We start from the raw sequence: 20,920 nt of genomic DNA, 5'->3' as shown, positions 1-20,920 counted from the left end.
ATTTTAACATGCCTGCATTTACATATGTAACAAAATTCACCTTATATATCATACATGTGATGCAGATGATTTTATATAGTTACTTGTCAAATTTTTATAAGACATATTTTTGGGGGGTAACATTTCTTTTGAAAGATGCCGTTTCAAGTGGTTCTTGGACATATAATCAATAAATACAATTGTTATATTACAATAGTTTTAATATGTAACATACAGGTTACAAATATCCTTGTATGTGTAGTGATCATGGAATCATGTCTAACTACCTTTATACCACTTTAAAACAAAGTTTAGGTTTGCCTGGGTGTGGTAGTATTGAACAAACTAAATTTGCAATGGTGGCAATTTTGAAAACCAAGATGGCCACCAGTAAACTCCACTTACATGTTGCTATATATTTTGTATTTATTTTATAATGTTTGCAAAAGGTATCTAAATAGGTAGAGGTCTTGTAATAACTGTGTATTTATAGGACATTATAGCATGACACAGTAGGCCTAACTAAAAAACGGCAATTTTTTAGCCTGGAGGAGGTGTTTTTAAAATGGCCATAAAAAGAATTGCTCAATGATGACAAAGTGTCATCATGCAGTTTCCGATTCAGGATACCCTAAATGACATAAAACCACCATAAAACATCGTATGTACCCTAGTTCAAGGTTAGGTCAAATTTTGGCATCTGGCAACCCGACTAGTTGGGATGTTAGCAGAATAAATAGTACTCTTTGTATACTTATGAAATGGTGACATTGTTATACATCACCATATTGTATCAGTTTATTGACCATGAATTGACGATCGCAACTTGACTGTTTTACCTACAGGACCCAGTCATTAAACACATGGATTGATTCACACTAATACATGTAGGTTTACTTTGGATTTGACATGAAGCTTTCCCCATGAGTTGGCTGTAAGTTTATGGTCTGCCGGCCAGCCTGCCTGCTTGTCTGTCGGTCTGTCATCTGTCTGACTAGATATCTAAGCTGCAACTCATTTAATACACTAACCCATACATTTTCTGAAAAAGCTAATTTCCCATACTTCATTAAGTGGCGGCTTGTATCTGGTCCATTGGAAGACACAAAAAATGCATATAGATGCGTATACATTAGATTTGAGAATTTTTTTTTTTGGTAGAAGTTTCCAGTCAGTTTCAGTGCAATTATTGCGGAGCTTACAAAGAGTGCAAGGAACTAGCCCAGTGCTGTGATGGACATGCCGTGTGTCAAAAATGTATTGAACCAGAGGTCAAGGCCATGTTTGCCAGTGATAGCCAGGTTTGTTTTAAGCTTTGACCGTATATATTTGATTGTATGCATATTGGTATGTACTCTGACTGACCTTTGTTTCTGTATCATTCATTTGTTTATATTTTGAAAGGTTAAGTCATGACATAGATCGTAGATTTTTATCCCTGCCTGTCCACCCATTGGGCTATTTCTCGTTACAGCCAGTGCTCCACAACTGGTGTAACAAAGGCCGTGGTATGTACCATCCTGTCTTTGGGATAGTGCATATAAAAGATCCCTTGCTAAGCCACATGGAACGGGCTGGCGATCGTAGAAAATTAAGGGCAGTATGGTAAGTATTTACGGTGATAGTAGTGCTAAGATTGCTTCGTGGAATGGGTCCCTGGACAACTATTTTGGACTTATTTTGATGCTATTTGGGTGTTATTGTCTTTTTAATTTTCGCTCCAGCCAGTGCACCACGACTGGTATATCAAAGGCTGTGGTATGTGCTATCCTGTCTGTGGGATGGTGCATATAAAAGATCCCTTGCTGCTAATCGAAAAGAGTAGCCCATGAAGTGGCGACAGTGGGTTTCCTCTCAGTATCTGTGTGGTCCTTAACCATATGTCTGACACCATATAACCATAAATAAAATGTTTTGAGTGCGTCGTTAAATAAAACATTTCCTTCCTTCCCTGCCTGTCCTGTGGATAAAAGCAGGCATTGAAATAAATCGAGAATGATCATTCAGGTTACCAGGGCCCCATTCCACAAAGCGATATTAGAGCTAAGATCGCCTGAAGTACATTAGGTAGTTATGCATTTAAGATGATATTAGTGCTAAGATCGCCTGAAGTACATTAGGTAGTTATGCATTTAAGATGATATTAGAGCTAAGATCACTTTAAGGACATTAGGTAGTTATGCATTTAAGATGATATTAGAGCTAAGATCGCCTGAAGTACATTAGGTAGTTATGCATTTAAGATGATATTAGAGCTAAGATCACTTTAAGTACATTAGGTAGTTATGCATTTAAGATGATATTAGTGCTAAGATCGCCTGAAGTACATTAGGTAGTTATGCATTTAAGATGATATTAGTGCTAAGATCACTTTAAGGACATTAGGTAGTTATGCATTTAAGATGACATTAGAGCTAAGATCGCCTGAAGTACATTAGGTAGTTATGCATTTAAGATGATATTAGAGCTAAGATCGCCTTAAGTACATTAGGTACTTATGCATTTAAGATGATATTAGTGCTAAGATCGCCTTAAGTACATTAGGTAGTTATGCATTTAAGATGATATTAGAGCTAAGATCGTCTTAAGTACATTAGGTAGTTATGCATTTAAGATGATATGAGAGCTAAGATCGCCTTAAGTACATTAGGTAGTTATACATTTAAGATGATATTAGAGCTAAGATCGCTTCATGGAACGGGGCCCCGTATACTTCGTTTTCCACTCTCTTGTTTTCTATTTTCTTAAACAAAAGAACCACAATTTAAATTTTAATCAATTGTGCGTTAATTATAAATTACACACCAATGAATCAATACAACAAGAACAGTGATATATATGAATAATAAATATAAGTGTCAATGTGTTTGCGAAGAGATCATAATGGGAACTGTAGATTTCATAAATGTGTAGTAACCTACATATTTATTATTTCAACTTATTTTCATTCTATCATACAATTAAGGTTCAAGCACACTGTCCTGGGCACACACCTCAGCTATCTAGGCTGTCTGTCCAGGACAGAGGGTTAGTTAGTGATTAGTGAGAGAGAAAAGGGTGTAGTGGTCTAACACCTACCCATTGAGTCGTTAAAACTTGCTCTGGGTGACAGCCGCCCGGTGGGAGCTGGTACCGGGCTGCGAACCCAGTACCTACCAGCCTTATGTCCAATGGCTTAACCATGACACCACCAAGGCTGGTAGTAACTATAGGTTACTAGAGCCCGTATTTTCGAAGCCATCTTAGCTATGTTATATCGTAAATCCATCGTAAGTGACTGCACTAAATGTTGTAGCGTATTTTCAAAAGTGTTGTAACTCCACAATATTGTAAATACATCATAAATCCTACGACAGGTTGTTGGAGACTAGAAAACAATATAGCAGCTTACTTCTTATTTTATTATGAAGTTGCTGATAATGACGAAAATACAGCTCCGCAGTTTCGTAAACAGAGAGTTTTTCGGAACTCTCAGAATGCTTGTTTTATATGTCTTGAAAATATCTTTTTTAAAATAAAATTTCACCCCCTGCCCCTATTTTGAAAACAAAATGGTTGAAAGTCTAGCATTTATTTTATTATGTCCTTACCGGTGCCCAGTATTTTTTATTCAATCTTACATTTTGTCAAGCATCAATAGATAGCAATTTTGCTTGTGCAGTGGTGTTCTCAAGAATACCTTTGTTGTGCCTTTAAATTAAGACTGGTAGTCCATGAGCCAGGACACAAAATTTGGCCAATTGGTACCACCTGGGGGGGACGAATGCTCATAGTGATTTTTGTCAAGGACTACATTTATGATAGCATTGCAGGACTCAAAGCTTTCTGTGTGTATCCACCCGTTTTGTGACCCTACCCCAATTTTTATGACAGTTATATTTTTTACAGAATTGCTAAAGGGTAACTATATTAAAATCACTGTAAAATACTTATCAGGGCATTTAGGAATACAAAACTTGGAAGATTGGGAGGTAATGGACTGGTGAATTCAGATATGTTACCAATATTGAAATCCTTTCAGGATTAGGGTCTCATATAACACTTTTTTCTGTAACGTTACAAAATATAATTCAGTTTTATTTTTCAGTAGAAATTTAACATAAAGTTTAGGGTCAGCACCTCAAATATTCTTTTTGAAAGATCTTATTGCAGCAGAAGCTCGTTTTGACATCTAATTAATATTTACATCCTTTTGATAACCCTATACCCCCTTTCCTCAAAAGCATTATTTCAAAGGAATTGTTAACAGGATAACTAAATAAAAACATCATGCACTATTTATTAAGATGTACATGGCAAACCCAAAGGTAGACAAAGTTGATGGGATGTAAATCTGAGAAATAGAAGCAATAGTGACATCATTTGAAGGTTAGGGTACATAACATAACACTTTTTGTTTGATTATTAGGAAATGCAATTTTCACCATTTTACAACTGTAATTCCAGTTGAAGTGTAGGTTTACACTTTTTCAGTGTTTTAATGTACCCAAATGTTTGTTGATCACATATTTTGCAGATATCAAATTTCTGTGCTACATTTCCATCACTGTCTTCAACCTGGTTGTCAAAATGTTCAATTATGAACATTATACCAGTTTATATAGCTGCTGTATACTATAGTAGTCTTCTTCTGTTTCTATTTTCCAGCCTGTATCAAAGGCACTTGGTATTAGGCGAAGTTTTTATTGGTACATTTTTTAATGTTTCGGAAAGGCTTCAAAATTAGACACAGTTCTGATTCCTAGGTACACTGGCAGTGTAACCCCCAGTGTATACAACTCTACAAACATTTTGATAGTCAATACAGATTCAACGATACTTGCACCAGTTTCAGGACCATATTTGTGAGAGTGATGGAACTCCATGGATCTCTTGGAATGCCAAGCACCAAATATAGTTCCTGTCTTCTGAGCTTAAAGCAACTTACTTGTATCCCTCAATTGCAGCATGAACTGTATGCAATAGCAAGCATCAGTCAACTAGAAAACACCGGATGGCATACAACCTTGGATATTGTTTTAATGTTTGTTATCAAAACACTTTCCCTTGGAGTGTACTTGTGTATACTGCCTTCCTTCATTCTTTGACTAAGAAAGTATTTAAATTGATGATATTGGTAACCTGATTCCGAAAGGTTCTCAACTGTTTTACAAAATATGTTGCTCTTAGTAAAAGTCCCATGATATATACCAACCATAATATTAACATGTTTTGTGTAGCTTCCACCTCATAATGCTTTATGCAACAATGATTTACCACCTCTAAAAAATTAACATAATCACGGTTTACTACCTGGACCAAGTCAATCCCATCAACAATAGTTAGAAACAATTCTGTTAGACTATCTGCTCATTTCAAATTCATCTGCAATGAGGCCCAATGAAAGTTAAAGCATATCTGGAAATTATGCCTTGTGCCAGCTCAGTGATGCACACAAACAGTGATTGGTATTCAATTAATTTTTTGTTCTGATTTTGTCATGAGATTTATTGTTATATATAGTCGCTCACCCTTGAAGCTAGGCTGCATAACATTGTTCTTCATCAAGTAAAAGGCAGTAAGTATCCCCTGAAACTACCTATGCAGTACAGATGTTCTCAGCAAATGCATTTAATCAACATTGAATGAGGCCTACTACCAGTACTATGGAATATACTCATAATCCCTTTAAACGTTTGGCTTTGGAAACTCTTTATGATAACACAATGATGTTCTGCTGTATATTTTTAACAGCATAATTTAGCCTTAACCCTGTTGTGACCTCTAGAGTCCGGGCATCTTTGTTCACTTTAACTTAGTGGTTTTTAGGAATGCATCCACAAATATTGTTGTCATACATCTGATAAAAAAGGCTGCCAATCTGAAAGGCTTCAAAAATATCAAGGTGCTCTATTGGAAAATAGGTTTTGTGCTTAATACGTCGGTGTGTATGTGCCATAATACAGCTTGTCAAAGCAGAGCACCATGGAATCACTAACTTAATAGCCCTAAAGTGCAATTCCCACATGAGATGCTCGTAGAAGGCTAAGCAATGCATCTATGTAACTGTGAGGCATCAAAAATGCTGAAAACTCTTCATTTCTGTGTGACAGACATTTGAATAAATCTTTCTAGAGATTGTTTAACTCTGCTAAAACTTGGCAAACTGCTAGGCTGTCAAATTTCATTTGGTACTAGTCTTTAACCATGCTGGGGTTTTTCTTTGGTTGGCTTTTTGCCTAAATAGTAAACTGACCAAGCTAGTCACATAATACTTGTAGAGCTTCATGATATACATGTACATGGTTGTACATCTTTACTTCAAGGACTCAACTAACTACGTCTACAGCAATCATATACCCCTATACCTATGTACAAGCCTTGAAATCACCATCATATGATGCCTATAGCATTAAGAATGATTCCATTCTTAAGATAATAATGACATAACTGTCTTTATGCCTTTGCAAACTGTTTGATTCATCATTACAGCAATAGTTTGTAAAGGTAGTTTTATTCTGAGATGCTTTGGTTATGGTTCACAATTTGAAATGTAGTCGTCGGCGCGGAACAAAATGTATTGATAGTAAGCAGGTATCTTTAAGATGGTTCATATTGAAATCTCTGGTACTCACACCGACTTCAGTCCAACTTTGGATTTTCCATTTATCTGTGTTTGTCTGCCTTGCTAGTCTCCAAATGAGGTTATTTGTTTTCAAGCAACTTTAGCTAAATGTTTGGAGGTATTTTTTTACCATTGGTATGATCCATTACCAGTGACTCTGGTTCAACACATGCACCAGAAACATAAACTTTCAAACATTTGCCCCACCAGTGACAGCCACCTCCAGTCTATCAATGTTGTCCCAAGATAGATTTGTCTGTATTAGGCTAAATGGTGGTTGAAAAATATTGCAGTGCCAACTCGTGGTAGCCTCTAGTTTCAGGAGACATAAAGCTCTATCATTTGTCTTCAGCAGGGAGTATGACACACCTTGTCATGTTATTTTCAATGTCTGGATTAGTTCAACATAATTATGAAGATAGTGATGCATTAATATTAAATTTTAGGAAACGTGTACAGCTGAATCACTTACCAGTGTATTACCGTAATGCAGTTAACAAATAGGTAAACTTGAATATAATAAAAATGTGTTGTTTTGATCTTTTAAGTTGTTGATTCAACAGTATGCCTATTTGTGTGTGACCATCTTATGATATGTTAGTATCCTTCCATGGACTGTACAAAGACACAATTTTAAACAATAATACCTTTGTACTCATGGTTATATTACAAAGATAACAATAAATACATGATCAATGTGGGATTTAAATCAATAACGTAGACTTTTAATTGGTTTTAGTCTAATGAGAGATCATTTTAATGGCATATCACCAATATATAACATCAAATTCACTTTACATGCAGGACCTACGTAGTATTTAGCAGCCTAATATAGATTTGTGTGCAATAAAATCCCTGAAACAGAACATTTGAGGATGTCAACCTAAACTTCAAGTGAAATTACTGTTGAGAAATGGTGGACATTGCACTATGTAATGTAAAAATAAAAGTGTTACTTGAGACCCTAACACTCTAGGGATGATACGATTGCTTCTATTTCTGAAATTCATATTCCACTAACTTGTTCTTCTCTTATTTTTGCCTTGACCATCCTAATAAATATTTTATGTGTTTTATTTAGTCACTGTTAACAATTTCATTGAAATATTTCTGTTGACAAAATAGGGGTGGGGTTTTAAAATCTGTAATTACACAGCAAATCCTGCAACAAAACTTTATTTATAGGATGTAAATAATAACTGGATGTCCAAATAGGCTTTTATTATAATTAGAACATTTAAAGACAATATTTGAGGTGCAGAGCCTAAACTTTATGTTAAATGTCTACTGAAAAATAAAACTGTGTGAATTTTGTTGTATTTTGTAACATTACAGAAAAAGTGTTATATGAGACCCTAATCCTCAAAGGATTTCAATATTGGTTTGGGTTCGGGTATAGTATTTACATGCTCATTTGCCACTAGAGCTTCAAGCATGTCTGTCCCAGGGCCGAGCTTTGGATAGCCAGAAGTCTGCTCCGGGCCTCAATATTGGTAATATATCTGAATTTTCCAATCCATTATCTACCAAGTTATGTTTTCCTAAATGCCCTGAGAAATATTTTACAATGCTTTTAATATGGTCACCCTTTAGCAATTCTGTAAAAATATAACTGTTGAGGAAATAGGGGTAGGGTTATAAAATGTGTAATTACACAGCAAATCATACAACAAAACTTTATTTATAGGATGTAAATAATAACTGGATGTCCAAATGAGCTTCTGTTGTAACTAGAACGTTTAAAGAGAATATTTGAGGTGCTGATCCTAAACTTTATGTTAAATTTCTACTGAAAAATAAAACTGTGAATTGTATTTTGTAATGTTACAAAAAAAAGTGTTATATGAGACCCTAATCCTCAAAGGATTTCAATATTGGTAATATATCTGAATTCTCTAATCCATTATCTCCCAATCCTCCAAATTTTTTATTCTTAAATGCCCTGACAAATATTTTACAATGCTTTTAATATAGTCACCCTTTAGGATTTCTGTAAAAATATAACTGTCGTGGAAATGGGGGTAAGGTCACAAAACGGGTAGATACATACAGAAAGTTGTGAGTCCTGCAATGCTATCATAAATGTAGGCCTTGACAAATATTACTATGAACATTTGTCCCCCCAGATGGTACCGACCGACCCCTCTGGCTCATGGACTATGGTTAACGTCATACAAATTGCAGACCTTTTAGCTGTACATTCAAATTCAGAACGTTTTTGAAGCTTGAGTAATGGTGGATTATGTCATTTTGATGCATTATGGGGAGTGTCATTTGGAGTGCATACTTGCCAAATTAACCAGTTTCAACCAGTAAAAATGGACACTAAGATTGATTAATCTACAATCTATGGGGAGTGTCATTTGGAGTGTGTACTTGACAAATTAAAAACTTAAAAGTCACAGACCTTAGTTTCAACCTGTAAAAATGAACACTAAGTTTGGTTAGGTAATCTACAAACCTGTAACACATTTGGATAAAGTCACAACAGAGTGAAACAAGAGTCGGTGATGCTGAAACGCTGAAATACCCTTAAAAAGAGACTAAAACTCAGCTCCATAACTGTTACTTCTCAGACATACGTGCATTTTTAAAAATATGAACGATGCATTTTGTGACATGAAAAACACCAGAATGACCAGAAACACTTCGGATGTATGGAAATAGATAATCTAAACAATAAAATCTAAGTAAAGTATGATTCCAGTTATCAGAAATGGCACTAGTAGTGAAAAATATGCCTTAGTGTTTATTTTTTTTTTTAATTTGTAATGACACCACTAGAGCACATTGATTAATTAATCGTTGGCTATTGGATGTCAAACTTTGATAATTCTGACTCGTAGTCATCAGAGAAACCCGCAACATTTTTCCTAATGCATCAAGGAATCTTTTATATGCACTTTCCCACAGACAGGAAAACACATACATGTACCATGGCCTTTGACCAGTTGTGGTGCACTGGTTGGAATGAGAGAAAAAAAACCCAAATGAGTTGAATGGATCCACCGAGCTGGGTCAGTCCCGCGACGTAAGCACCTCGAGCGAGAACTCAACCCACTGAGCTAAATCCCGCCTTAATGTTTAAAAACTAGGGTCTGTCTAGAGTTTTAAGGGCCAAATTTACGAAGCCTGTTTTTCTTAAACACAGATGTCTAAGCATTGCTATCACATGTAATTACACGTGTGTAAGTCTAAAACAGGCTTTGTAAATTCAGGCATAAAGGTTTCTAAAACAAGGAGCCTGATGTACTTTCCTCTTTTTCTTTCATTCCAGGTTCATATCAATTGCCCCATTAATCTGTGCGAGAGTGAGATTCCTATTGGTAAGCATGTTCACTGTGTTATTATATATAATGATTAATAAATCAATGTTCTCTAGGGATGTCATTAAACAAAACAAACTCTAACTTCATTGCTGGGTAACCGGCCTCGGTGGCGTAGTGGTTAGGCCATCGGTCTACAGACTGGTAGGTACTGGGTTCGGATTCCAGTCGAGGCATGGGATTTTTAATCCAGATACCGACTCCAAACCCTGAGTGAGTGCTCTGCAAGGCTCACTGGGTAGGTATAAACCACTTGAACCGACCAGTGATCCACAACTGGTTCAACAAAGGCCATGGTTTGTGCTATCCTGCCTGTGGGAAGCGCAAATAAAAGATCCCTTGCAACTAATCGGAAAGAGTAGCCCATGTAGTGGCGACAGTGGGTTTCCTCTCAAAATCTGTGTGGTCTTTAACCATATGTCTGACGCAATATAACCGTAAATAAAATGTGTTGAGTGTGTTGTTAAATAAAACATTTCTTTCTTTCATTGCTGGGTAGGATGTAGCCCAGTTGTAAAGTGCTAGTTTGATGCGCTGTCGGTCTAGGATTGATTCCCATCATTTGGCCCATTGGGCTGTTTCTCATTCCAGCCAGTGAACCATGACTGGTATATTATAGGCCATGATATGTGCTATCCTGTCTGTGGGATGGTGCATATAAAAGATCCCTTGCCACTGATGGAAAAATGTAGCAGGGTTTCTCTGATGACTACGAATCATAATTACCAAATGTTTGACATCCAATAGCCGATGATTAATAAAGCAATGTGCTCTTAGATTAGTGGTGTCATTAAACAAACAAACTTACATGTACAACTCTTTCTTTTTTTTTCTTTCTTTTCTTTTTTTTGATGCTATATAATATGGTGATTTTAGTTTGAATCTTGTTTTTAATTTTAGGTGAAGCAAAGAAGATTCTCCCGTCCATTGTGATAGACTTGTTCCAGGATAAAATGGATAAATATTGCCTAGAAAGTATCAACAACATGCCAAACATGTTCAAGTATGTATCATTCTATCATACGACCCAGGCTGTCTTGCATTTAGTTTTATTACGCAAAGATACTTTCAACGATGAAACACAGATCACTTGAGAATGTTGTCAAGAATAAAGTTTTAAAAACGTTTGTTTTTGTGTAACGACACCATTAGAGCACATTGATTTATTAATCATTGGCTATTGGATGTCAAACATTTGGTAATTAGAGAGGAAACCTGCTACATTTTTCTATTAGTAGCAAGGGATCTTTTGTATGCACCATCCCACAGACTGGATAGCACATATCACAGCCATTGATATACCAGTCATGGTGCACTGGCTGGGACGAGAAATAGCCCCACCGACAGGGATCGATCTCAGACTGACCACGCATCACGCGAGCATTTTACCAATGGGCTGCTTCCCGTCCTGTGAAGACTGAAGTTTCATTCTCAAATTTCCTGATACGTGTTAACCTTCGGAGTGGCAGGACCTAAAGTAGAGCACTCGTCTACGGTGTTTTGTTTGCAGGTTCCAAGCCCTCGGTCGACCCGTTCATTCTCTAACTGGAGTTTTTCTCGTCTCAACTAGTGCCCCACAACTGGTGGTTTATCTAAGACCATGGTATACATGATTTCCTGTCTGTGGGTAAATACATATAAAAGATCCCTAGCTACTAATGGAAAAAATATAGTGGATTTCCTATGAAATTGAAGAATACATGTCAGATTACCAAATGTTTGACATCTCATAGCTGTTGATTAATAAATCGATGTGCTCTAGTGATGTAGTTGAACAAAACAAACTTTAACTTAATCCTTCTGGTGATCAGGGCCCTGTTCAACGAAGGAATCTTAGTGACTTAAGATAAGTTTCACACTGGCACGTGTAAACTTTACAACCGTTCCACAAAGCAACCTTACCTCGTATGGTAGTCGTAAGTGCCCCTTTAATGACTAAAATCTTGTTTGCAAAGAAATGCGATTTATCAGTAGTTAATTAATAAATTGATTACTGACTATTTTGAACATCGTGGATGTATTCATTGGTATTGGACATCCATGAAGTAACTTTGTCAGTTTATTTGCTAAGTGATATGCTTAAGACATGAGGGTTATCTCCCATATTTTTGTGTGAATTTTTTTCTTCGAACACCGAGTTTCATAAAAGGTAGGCCTGTTTGGTGTATATTAGATCCATTTTAACGCAAAGAGTTAGTATCCTTCTTGGAAAATGATCAAATCATGATCTAACTGCCTCGTACCAATTGTAAATTTTTACCATCATTTACAACAGTAAGCTAACAACAGTAAGCTAAGCCACATGGAACGGGCTGGCAATCATAGAAAATTAAGGTCAGTATGGTAGGTATTTACTGTGATAGTAGTGCCAAGATCGCTTCGTGGAACAGGTCCCGCGACAACAATTTTTTACTTATTTTGATGCTATTTGGGTGTTGTTTTTTTAATTTGGCTCCAGCCAGTGCACCATGACTAGTATATCAAAGGCCGTGGTATGTGCAATCCTGTCTGTGGGATGATGCATATAAAAGATCCTCTGCTGTTAATCAAAAAGAGTAGCCCATGAAGTGGCGACTGGGTTTCCTCCCTCAATATTTGTGTGGTTCTTAACTATATGTCAGACGCCATATAACCGTAAATAAAATGTGTTGAGTGCGTCGTTAAATAAACCATTTTCTTCCTTCCTTCTTTTTAATTTAAGCGTTACAGCCATGTGTTATCCATGTTACATGATGACCAGAAATCCACTGGATTTTCAGATATTTATATTCTGTAAGCAAGAAATGTAAGAACTACGTAATGTTAACAATAAAAAGGCTATATTAATTAGCCAAAAACCTGTTACTATGACTTTAAACTCAAGCTAATCCCTTTAAAATTAGACATTTAAATAATTTAACAAGGAAAAGTCAGCTAGAAGTTTGGTTTTAGTTTTACAGGTATAGAGTATTTTTAATGTCCATACCTTTCAGGTGTCCAGATTGTGGAGTGCCTGTTGAGATGGCTCCTGGGATTAAAGAATTCCAGTGTCAAAATGAAGATTGCATGATGGTACTTTTAATTAGTATAAACCAAACATCATACATATACATATGGATCTGTTTCTCATTACAGTTGTAAAACATTACACACTGTACAGTCTATTTGTATCAAAAGGCAAATGGCAACCAGAGGGGGCTATATAGGTTTCATCTCCATCCTTCTGTCTGTCTGTCCATATGTCCCACATATATTTTTATAGACGTTTCTTTCCACAATGCCTTGAGATATTGAGCCAAAATTGTTACAGATCAAGTTTGACTTTCTTGGTGATTAATCCATTTTTATAGAGTTATTGCCCTTGAACTTGGGAGATATGAAAATTAGTTTTCTGTACTTTTTTCCCCCCAATGCCTCGAGATACTGAGCTGAAATTTTGTATATAGCTTTATCATATATATATATATATATATATATATATATATACATGTATACATACATACATGTATATATATACACACACATATATATTAGCAAGCATCCTGAGGTGCAAGTAGAATGTTACCCAGGCGCCAATTTTAATCACTTTCGGACCATGGCCTCAAATTATAAGGGCAAGTCTCAACCCAAAACCATTGTTCTTAACATTGCTATAAACTCAAAAGATCAAAATCCAACCAGTGCAATAAATCAGTTGCGAAACATGATAAGCTCGATTCGGAAACGTTTCCCTAGGTCAAAAATACTTTTTATTGAGTTTAACTTTTCGGACAGACTTTTGGCTAGTCAAAAAACCTGCCTCAACCAAATACATTTGGCTGTAAAAACAATGAGGGACATCAAAATTATACCTGCACTTCACGCGTGTGATTTTGAGGTTGGGCAGGACAACATTCACTGGACAGAAACAATTACCAATAAACTTTATCGCAGTTGGATGAGGTACTTAAATTTAAACTAAGGCCGGGAAAGGGTAATGTCCACCCTGATTTAGGACTAGGAACTAACATTGTTAACCTAACTGGTGACACTAACCTTCTAACATCCGCTGAAAAATCATTACTGGACAGGGGTTTGAATTTTGTTCCCACCCTCAAACCAAAAACAGGCTTAGAGGCTAAACTTGACAATGGTATAATGGATACGGCAGTTTTTGACCACAAAATGAAACTGGCCGACTATTTTCGGCATTCAACTGGAGAAAAAATCCCATTCACAGAAAACTCTGGCTGGTTACCCCCAAACTCTAGTATAGATCTTGAAATCATTAAAGCTCATAAAAGGATAGTGGAAAAAGTGGGTGATATGACAGTTTACACAAATCAGCAAAATCTTTCCGTCATGGAATGTCGTGCTCTCACCAAACTACGCAAAAACCGCAAAATTGTTATAAAACCTGCAGATAAAGGGTCAGCCACTGTCATTCTATCAAGGGAGAACTATATCCGGGAAGCCCATCGACAGCTTAATAATTCAAAGTACCACAAAAAATAAGACAAAGCTATTTGACCTGAGAATTGTAAAAAGTTCAGTGTAATTATTCAATGTCTAAAAGATCAGGGACATATTAATAAAAAACAAGTAAAATATTTAGAAGCCAGGTCACAATCACAAACCCGGAAATTTTATCTACTTCCAAAAATCCACAAGCCAGTCGATACATGGACTGATATTAACACACCAGCCGGTCATCCAATCATTTCAGACTGTGGATCAGAATTGTACAATATTCAGAATACATCGACTTTCACTTAAAACCAATTGCAAATAGACATGAACGTTTTGTGAAAAACACTGAAGATCTTCTATCAAAATGATCAAAAAACCAAAATCCCAAAAAATTCTACCTTGGTTACCCTTGATATTGACTCCATGTACACCAACATAGGTGTTGATGCGGGCATTCATTCAGTTAAGAGAGCATTTGATAAGTACCGTATATCTTCGCTGTAAGTCGATCTCGGCTATAAGTCGAGTCCCTAATTTCAAGTCCTGAAAACTTTTTTTTTTTGGCAAAAGTTCAATCCGAACCCCTACAATATTAAAAACATTATTATATTGATCTTCTAGTTTTATCATTGGCAAAAGTTCGATCCGAACCCCTACAATATTAAAAACATTATTATACTGATCTTCTAGTTTTATCGTTGGCACCAGATAAGAACATTACTGAGCTGTTAGAATTAAGCCTAAAAGGAAATGATTTTGAGTTTGATGGAGAAATGTATCAGCAAGTTTGTGGTTGTGCTATGGGCAAACGTTTTAGTCCAAACATTGCATCTATCTATGTTGCCGAATGGGAAGAGGCTGCTTTAAAGAAATCGAGTAAAACACCTCTTTTGTACCTCAGATATCTCGACCATATACTTATCATTTGGCCACATTCGAAACAAGAATTTTGCAACTTTTTTGAGCTATTAAATCAACAGGATGACAATATCAAACTTAAGGCCACCATATCAGATAAATCAGTTGACTTTTTGGATGTAACAATTTATAAAGGTACATAGTTTGAAACATCAGGTTACCTAGACTACAAAGTGTTTTTCAAACCCAGACACACGCCAACTTCTCCACTGCAAGTCTTTTCACCCATGCCACACCTTAAAACGCATTGTTAAATCTCAGATTATTAGATTTCACAGAAATTCGAGTCACAAACAGAATTTCAATGAGGCTTGCTCACTTTTATTTAGTGCTTTAAAAGCTAGGGAATATTCAAAACGGTTTTTAAGAAAAATTAAATTAGGGCAACTGAAGACTATAAACCATACAAACTTCAGCATAACCAATCACCTCAAATAAGCACTGGCTCCTCTACTACTTGTGCCAAAACCAGGTGTAGACATCACAACTTACTTAAAACGCAGTCGTCTTTCAAAAGTCAACAGACCAAAATTGAATACATGTATTATCAAATTCGGACAGACATGAACTGTGATTCGAAAAATATAGTATATCTAATCACCTGTAATTTATGTAAAAAACAGTACGTAGGACAAACGCAAAACCAACTGAGAATTAGAGCAGTTTGTTACAAGTATGATATTCGGCATGAAGTTGACACCCCTGTCGCCAATCACTTCAATCTACCTGACCATTCATTAGATGAAAATTTTGAAATAATTCCAATTGAACAACCCCTGATACCGATTTCAAAAGATGAAACAGACCTCTTGAGACTTGAACGAGAGGCCTTCTGTATTCGTACATTATAGACAAAACAGCCATTTGGAATCAATGTAAAGCCGTAAAAAGATATAAAATAATTTTTCCAATAATTTACAGTCGACGTAGCATTGATATTGGTAAACTTATGAAGAAGGAGTTTTTAATCTGCAAACTGTTATGAAAAACCCTATTACAGCACGTTCGGTTATTGCATACAGAAAAAATCCAAGTCTCAGGGATATCTTAGTCTCCACACGACTACCTGCCACCTAAGCCTCTAAACCAGTCCATTTTTCAGCGGTTGGTTTGTTGTTATCCCTTTCCTAACAATATTTTTAAAAACAAATACATCGTGTCTGGCTGATAAACAAAACATAGTACTAGCCAAATAAATTTAAAACAGGACTGACCAAAAAACAGTTATATTTTGTATTAATTTAAGATCAATTTAGAATCCCTGGGGCAAAATTAGAAAATAATAATTTTTTAGTTTTTAAAACATTCTTGAGCCAGTGTGTTCATTCGTTCTTAAATAAATACATACATATGTACGTACGTATGTACGTACGTACGTACATACATACATACACACACACACACACATATATATATATATATATATACTGTTACAGATTATGGCCCTTGAACTTAGGTGATACGAAAAAAAATTGGGCCCGTTAGGGAACATATATTGCTTTAGCAGTACTCTCAGAATGCTTGTTAATGTTTAAACTTGCATCAGCATTTTAAAATAAATTACATTGTGTAATTAGTAAAAGGTTTCTCAACAAATTACTCTTGCATCATACAGCTTTTAAAATCTCCTCTTTTTAAAAAATTTAAATTTAGACATGTTGCCGCTACTGCAAAAAGCCATGTAATGATCGAGACCACTCCAGCTGCAGCCCGGTGCTTTCAGCAGCAGACGACTTCGCTAGTATGGAACAGTTGCCACAACACTGGGACCCAATGCCAGATAAGGACACGGTTAGTTAACACCCTCACAATTGTCTCAGTTTGTAACCACCAATGTTAAAATGTCCAGATTTTGTACAACCCACTTTCATCCCTTACTTTTAATAACTTGGTTAAATACATTAGTGGCACAGGATGTAGCCTAGTGGTAAAGCATTCGCCTGATGCTCGGTCGGTCTAGGATCGATTCCCGTCGACTGGCCCATTAGGCTATTTTTCATTCCAGCCAGTGCACCACGACTGGTATATCAAAGGCCGTCTGTGGGATGGTGCATATCCTTTGCTTCTAATAAAAAAATGTAGCGGTTTTCCTCTTTAAGACTATGTCAGAATTACCATATGTTTGACATCCAATAAAAGATGATTAATAAATCAGTGTGCTCTAGTGGTGTTGTTACACAAAACACTTTTTAAATACCGGTACATTAGGATATACACCTGAACAGGTATCTGATAAAAGCGTATTTCAACACATATAGTGTACATTTTCCAATTAGAGTCACGTTACGTTTCAAAATAATTATAATAACTCATCAATAGGTAGGCAGGTACCAGCCTATTACATTTTACTGGGGGTGGTCATTGGGTTAAGAACAGTTTAGAAAATACTCACCTAGACCAAATGTCAATTAATATATTTTTTACACCCAATAATAATTAATTCCTGGTAAAACAGTGCACTGAAATTTTTTTAAACTGTTCTTTCATTCATATTGCTTAATTTAAAAAAAAAAGCAGCCAGATTTTTGTTTTCTTTATATTATTAATTCCACGTAATGTTCCAGGATTTCATCAGTGTAAAGTTACAACCGAGATCAGAAGAATACAAAACCGTGATAGATAGCTTCCGTCACACGATGCGAGGCAGACTGGTGAAGTCGATCAGACGAATACAGAACCCGCGACTGTGGCAAAAATATTTACTGTAAGTCTGAGAAAATGCAGATCATTCTTCATTACATGACATCATTCATGACTGTTTTCAGTACGTCATTACACAGCTGCAGTCAGGGAAAATCCAACACAAATTACATTTATTTAATATTCTAGGGTCGTTTTCTCTTGTAGACAAAAAACTATTTCAATGCAGGATTTTCAAGAAATGTGTTTTAAAAATTGAAATAGCCTTCTTAATAAAAACATGTACTAGTATCTCATATTTAACTACAACTAAGCAAAATATATTTTGTCTGGTATTAACTTTGCTTGTTATAAAGTTAACTTTTAAGATAACATTGCATGTTAGTGTTACTAAACAAACAACATATTTTGTCTGGTTCAGTGCAGGTGTTGTAGTGTTACTAAACAAACAACATATTTTGTCTGGTGCAGTGCATGTGTTGTAGTGTTACTAAGCAAACAACATATTTTGTCTGGTGCAGTGCATGTGTTACTAAACAAACAACATATTTTGTCTGGTGCCGTGCATGTGTTGTAGTGTTACTAAACAAACAACATATTTTGTCTGGTGCAGTGCATGTGTTACTAAACAAACAACATATTTTGTCTGGTGCCGTGCATGTGTTGTAGTGTTACTAAACAAACAACATATTTTGTCTGGTGCAGTGCATGTGTTGTAGTGTTACTAAACAAACAACATATTTTGTCTGGTGCATGCACAGATTTTGTCTGGTGCAGTGCATGTGTTGTAGTGTTACTAAACAAACAACATATTTTGTCTGGTGCAGTGCATGTGTTACTAAACAAACAACATATTTTGTCTGATGCAGTGCATGTGTTGTAGTGTTACTAAACAAACAACATATTTTGTCTGATGTTGTAGTGTTAGTGCAGTGCATGTGTTGTAGTGTTACTAAACAAACAACATATTTTGTCTGGTGCAGTGCATTGTTGTCTGGTGCAGTGCATGTGTTGTAGTGTTACTAAACAAACAACATATTTTGTGTGCTGCATGTGCACAAACAACATATTTTGTGCATGTGTTGTAGTGTTACTAAACAAACAACATATTTTGTCTGGTGCAGTGCATGTGTTGTAGTGTTACTAAACAAACAACATATTTTGTCTGATGCAGTGCATGTGTTGTAGTGTTACTAAACAAACAACATATTTTGTCTGATGCAGTGCATGTGTTGTAGTGTTACTAAACAAACAACATATTTTGTCTGATGCAGTGCATGTGTTGTAGTGTTACTAAACAAACAACATATTTTGTCTGGTGCAGTGCATGTGTTGTGTTACTAAACAAACAACATATTTTGTCTGTGCATGCAGTGCATGTGTTGTAGTGTTACTAAACAAACAACATATTTTGTCTGGTGCAGTGCATGTGTTGTAGTGTTACTAAACAAACAACATATTTTGTCTGATGCAGTGCATGTGTTGTAGTGTTACTAAACAAACAACATATTTTGTCTGGTGCAGTGCATGTGTTGTAGTGTTACTAAACAAACAACATATTTTGTCTGGTGCAGTGCATGTGTTGTAGTGTTACTAAACAAACAACATATTTTGTCTGGTGCAGTGCATGTGTTGTAGTGTTACTAAACAAACAACATATTTTGTCTGGTGCAGTGCATGTGTTACTAAACAAACAACATATTTTGTCTGATGCAGTGCATGTGTTGTAGTGTTACTAAACAAACAACATATTTTGTCTGATGCAGTGCATGTGTTGTAGTGTTACTAAACAAACAACATATTTTGTCTGATGCAGTGCACATATTTTGTCTGATGCAGTGCATGTGTTGTAGTGTTACTAAACAAACAACATATTTTGTCTGATGCAGTGCATGTGTTGTAGTGTTACTAAACAAACAACATATTTTGTCTGATGCAGTGCATGTGTTGTAGTGTTACTAAACAAACAACATATTTTGTCTGATGCAGTGCATGTGTTACTAAACAAACAACATATTTTGTCTGGTGCAGTGCATGTGTTGTAGTGTTACTAAACAAACAACATATTTTGTCTGGTGCAGTGCATGTGTTGTAGTGTTGTTGTAGTGTTACTAAACAAACAACATATTTTGTCTGTCTGTGCAGTGCATGTGTTGTAGTGTTACTAAACAAACAACATATTTTGTCTGGTGCAGTGCATGTGTTACTAAACAAACAACATATTTTGTCTGGTGCAGTGCATGTGTTGTAGTGTTACTAAACAAACAACATATTTTGTCTGGTGCAGTGCATGTGTTGTAGTGTTACTAAACAAACAACATATTTTGTCTGATGCAGTGCATGTGTTGTAGTGTTACTAAACAAACAACATATTTTGTCTGATGCAGTGCATGTGTTGTAGTGTTACTAAACAAACAACATATTTTGTCTGATGCAGTGCATGTGTTGTAGTGTTACTAAACAAACAACATATTTTGTCTGTCTGATGCAGTGCATGTGTTGTAGTGTTACTAAACAAACAACATATTTTGTCTGATGCAGTGCATGTGTTGTAGTGTTACTAAACAAACAACATATTTTGTCTGGTGCAGTGCATGTGTTGTAGTGTTACTAAACAAACAACATATTTTGTCTGGTGCAGTGCATGTGTTACTAAACAAACAACATATTTTGTCTGGTGCAGTGCATGTGTTGTAGTGTTACTAAACAAACAACATATTTTGTCTGATGCAGTGCATGTGTTGTAGTGTTACTAAACAAACAACATATTTTGTCTGATGCAGTGCATGTGTTGTAGTGTTACTAAACAAACAACATATTTTGTCTGATGCAGTGCATGTGTTGTAGTGTTACTAAACAAACAACATATTTTGTCTGATGCAGTGCATGTGTTGTAGTGTTACTAAACAAACAACATATTTTGTCTGATGCAGTGCATGTGTTGTAGTGTTACTAAACAAACAACATATTTTGTCTGATGCAGTGCATGTGTTGTAGTGTTACTAAACAAACAACATATTTTGTC

The 20,920-nt window shown here is 35.8% G+C and overlaps 1 protein-coding gene across 4 annotated transcripts in view; it reads left to right on the top strand.

The window, feature by feature from the left end:
* Nucleotides 1-18,611, top strand: part of LOC121380391 (filaggrin-2-like) — a 30,380-nt gene extending 11,769 nt beyond the window's left edge. For 2 of the 4 annotated variants that reach the window (XM_041509185.1, XM_041509184.1), the window contains 6 exons: nucleotides 1,141-1,280; nucleotides 9,861-9,909; nucleotides 10,810-10,912; nucleotides 12,882-12,960; nucleotides 16,909-17,046; nucleotides 17,820-18,611. In XM_041509185.1, coding sequence (XP_041365119.1) covers nucleotides 1,141-1,280; nucleotides 9,861-9,909; nucleotides 10,810-10,912; nucleotides 12,882-12,960; nucleotides 16,909-17,046; nucleotides 17,820-17,963 — 653 coding nt within the window. In that variant the 3' untranslated portion in view covers nucleotides 17,964-18,611. Of the gene's footprint in view, nucleotides 1-1,140; nucleotides 1,327-9,860; nucleotides 9,910-10,809; nucleotides 10,915-12,881; nucleotides 12,961-16,908; nucleotides 17,047-17,819 lie in introns of those variants that run through there. The other 2 variants (XR_005958927.1, XM_041509186.1) reach the window with 2 other exon arrangements.
* The last annotated feature ends 2,309 nt before the right edge of the window (nucleotides 18,612-20,920 follow it).

This window comes from Gigantopelta aegis, chromosome 9, assembly GCF_016097555.1.
Source record: "Gigantopelta aegis isolate Gae_Host chromosome 9, Gae_host_genome, whole genome shotgun sequence".
In the NCBI taxonomy this organism is placed as follows: Eukaryota; Metazoa; Mollusca; class Gastropoda; order Neomphalida; family Peltospiridae; genus Gigantopelta; species Gigantopelta aegis.
The sequence above is the reverse complement of the archived record's forward strand: the minus strand, read 5'-3'. Positions and strand labels throughout refer to the sequence as shown.